The 2,799-nt window shown below is 41.5% G+C and overlaps 1 protein-coding gene across 1 annotated transcript; it reads right to left on the bottom strand.

The window, feature by feature from the left end:
* Window positions 1-220: 220 nt before the first annotated feature.
* Window positions 221-670, bottom strand: LOC120282817. The gene has a single exon (XM_039289661.1). The coding sequence runs from the start codon at window positions 668-670 to the stop codon at window positions 221-223; it is 450 nt and encodes a 149-aa protein (XP_039145595.1).
* Between the last annotated feature and the right edge of the window lie 2,129 nt (window positions 671-2,799).

Here is a 2,799-nt window from a genome sequence, read left to right as displayed (position 1 = left end):
TCACGATGTCTGAAAGTAGTCTCTTCGTCACCACCTAAAAGTGTCATTCAGCAGTCTTTGACATCAATAAGTGCCTTGGACATTGCTAAGAATGGTTATCCTAGAATTAACGACACTTCAACCTTGTCATCAATATCCAAGAGGATGAACTCCACCAGAAATATAAACTTGTCCACTTTAACCAAAACATCTTCAATTATGCCCTTGGTCGTCTGGTGGATCAGTCTGCTAGTTGTAAAGTCATGTTTGTTGGTTTTGGCTCCCCGAGTCTTAAATTTTGAAAAATTCCGTACGGCATTAGGTTATTAGTTGCTCCAAGGTCGGCAAGAGCCTTCTCATCAACCAAACCCCTGATTGTGCAAGGAACAATGAAGCCCCCTGGATCTTTTTCCTTCTTGGGAAGTTTGTTACATAGCAAAGTAGAACACTCCTCACTGAGTGTCACAGAAGAAAACATCCTTTTGCTTGTGAGCAGTTCCTTTAGAAATTTGGCATATCTTGGCATTTGAGCAAGGGCTTCTGCAAATAGAACATTAATGTGCAAAGTTTTAAACATGTCGAGAAACTTTTTGTACTGTTGATCATTTTGGTCTTTCCTTGCCTTGGCAGGGAATGGAAGTTTTTCCTGATATACTGGAATTGACGTTTTATCCCTGGTGGTGTTGTCCATGTTATTGGTCACAATGGTTTTGGTAACTTCCAATTCAGGCCCCTTCTCAACAGGGTTTTCGAGCTGCTTCCCACTTCTTAGAGTCACACCCTTCAAGGACTCTTTTGGGTTAGCCCTGTGTTGCTAGGGAGGGTCCTCAGTAGTCTCTCTTCAAGTAGCTTGGATATTTAAGATACTTGATGTTCCAAGTTCCTCACAGTTGCATTGGTGTTTCTGATCATCTACTTATGACCAGCGAATCGAGTCTCAGTACTCTTGATGAATCGGGTTATTAAACTGGTGAGATCATTGGATAACTCTGAAGAGGATGAAGGTTGTGATTGTTGTGTGACCTAAGGTGGAGGCTTGTATTACTGCTGCTGTGTCAACTATCCATGTCCGGGCTGACTCCAAGAGAAATTTGGATGATTCCTCCATCCAGCATTGTATGTGTTGCTATATGGATTGTTCTGATAACGACAGTTCTACCCAAGGAAATCCACTTGCTCAATCTTTTCAGCACTTGCATCCATAGAAGAGGAAAAACTTGGGTCACAAGAATGGCCGGAATTATCATGAATGGGTCCCGAACTTGAAGACAAAGGTTGCATGTTGTCTAATCTCTTGATTATTACTTCAACCTATGTTGCAAGGATGGTGAGGATATCCACTTGATAAATACCGGCTGACTTTATGACACTTCCAAATATGCGTGTGAACCGCAAGTGCATGGGTGTCGAAGTAATAAAATATACAGTGAGTCGGGTAGTGGAATCCACAGGGAACAGGGTTACTAGTACTAACTTCTTCTTCAGTATCTAGCCTAATGATAATTGGAATGATGTGGTGATCTAATGTGCGAGAAAATGAATACCAGAGATGAATATGCAAGGGTAAAATAGAGGGAGATCTCAATTTGTAAAAGTGGGGTATTCGGGCAATGCTCCCCCTATGATTCAGGTATTAGGTACCGGATATGCAAAGTGTTTCTGTGATGAGTAAGTTGAGTTGTAGAAATCCAAATATAATCGGATCCGGCTTCCAAATCACCGATACTAGTCCCCTACGTAGTCCTGGTGGAGAAATTGGTCAATCTCAACACCTCACACCATATATGACCGCAAAGCACTCTAGGGATTCCAAAATATGTATCTGATTCCTAAAGATAGATCAAACCCTAATTCCCAGCGAAGGATCCCTAACCCCGTACAAGGTCCTAGGGGAGAAATCTATTAATCTCACGTCTCACACCAAATATGGTTGCATAGAGTCTAGGGAATATTGAGATAGAATACACCAATCGGAGGGGAAAGGGGACGCTCCACTATCACATGATTCACCCTCTCAACCCTCTTCAGTCATGAGGTTCTAACCCTAATGGAGACCTCTCTCTCACCAAGGCAACAAGTCATGCAAACCAAATAACCATAGGATCAATAAGGCAAGCAAGCATTAGACAATCAAGATTGAAACTTAATCAAACTCGGATTAAATAGAAACACAATGCAAATCAACAAAAGATGAGAATCCTAGGGTTCACAAGCCCAAATACCCTCTAGGGTTTTAGCTTTCCATGGAGCAACATACAAAACACACCATTAATGAATGAAAGTATATAAAAACCATAGAAATAAACCCCCTTATATATGAACTGATGGCCTTAATGGAGAGCTTCCACGTCTTGAAGGACACACTTCGAAGCTAGGTTCACCGGTGGCTTCCTTGATGCTATGACGGAGGAGGAACCGATTAAAGTTGGTGATGAAGCACCTCCAAAGCTGCAAGACCTCCTGTCCAAACCCTAGTTGTCTCACCCCTCAAGAGCCAAAAAAAATGTCAAAGAATAGAGCAAAATGGCTATTTATAAGCTTAAACCGCATCTGTCAAGTGCCCCCATGCGCCCATGTGGATTTTCCACTCGCCCGTGTGGGCTGCAGGAATTTTCACGCGGGCACATGAATAGTAATTTTCTACAGTATTGCTACAGTAAAATTGTTTCATAGGTCTAATGAGTGAGAAAAGTGCATAAAGAGCAATCAGACAAAAATATTCAAGAAAATTGGATTAAAACTAGAGCATGATAAAACCTAGTGTTTACAACCTTCAAAAACTAAGAATTAAACTCTTAACCCTAAGGTGAACCCTCATTG

This window comes from Dioscorea cayenensis, chromosome 18 (genome assembly GCF_009730915.1).
Source record: "Dioscorea cayenensis subsp. rotundata cultivar TDr96_F1 chromosome 18, TDr96_F1_v2_PseudoChromosome.rev07_lg8_w22 25.fasta, whole genome shotgun sequence".
Lineage (NCBI taxonomy): Eukaryota > Viridiplantae > Streptophyta > Magnoliopsida > Dioscoreales > Dioscoreaceae > Dioscorea > Dioscorea cayenensis.
The sequence above is the reverse complement of the archived record's forward strand: the minus strand, read 5'-3'. Positions and strand labels throughout refer to the sequence as shown.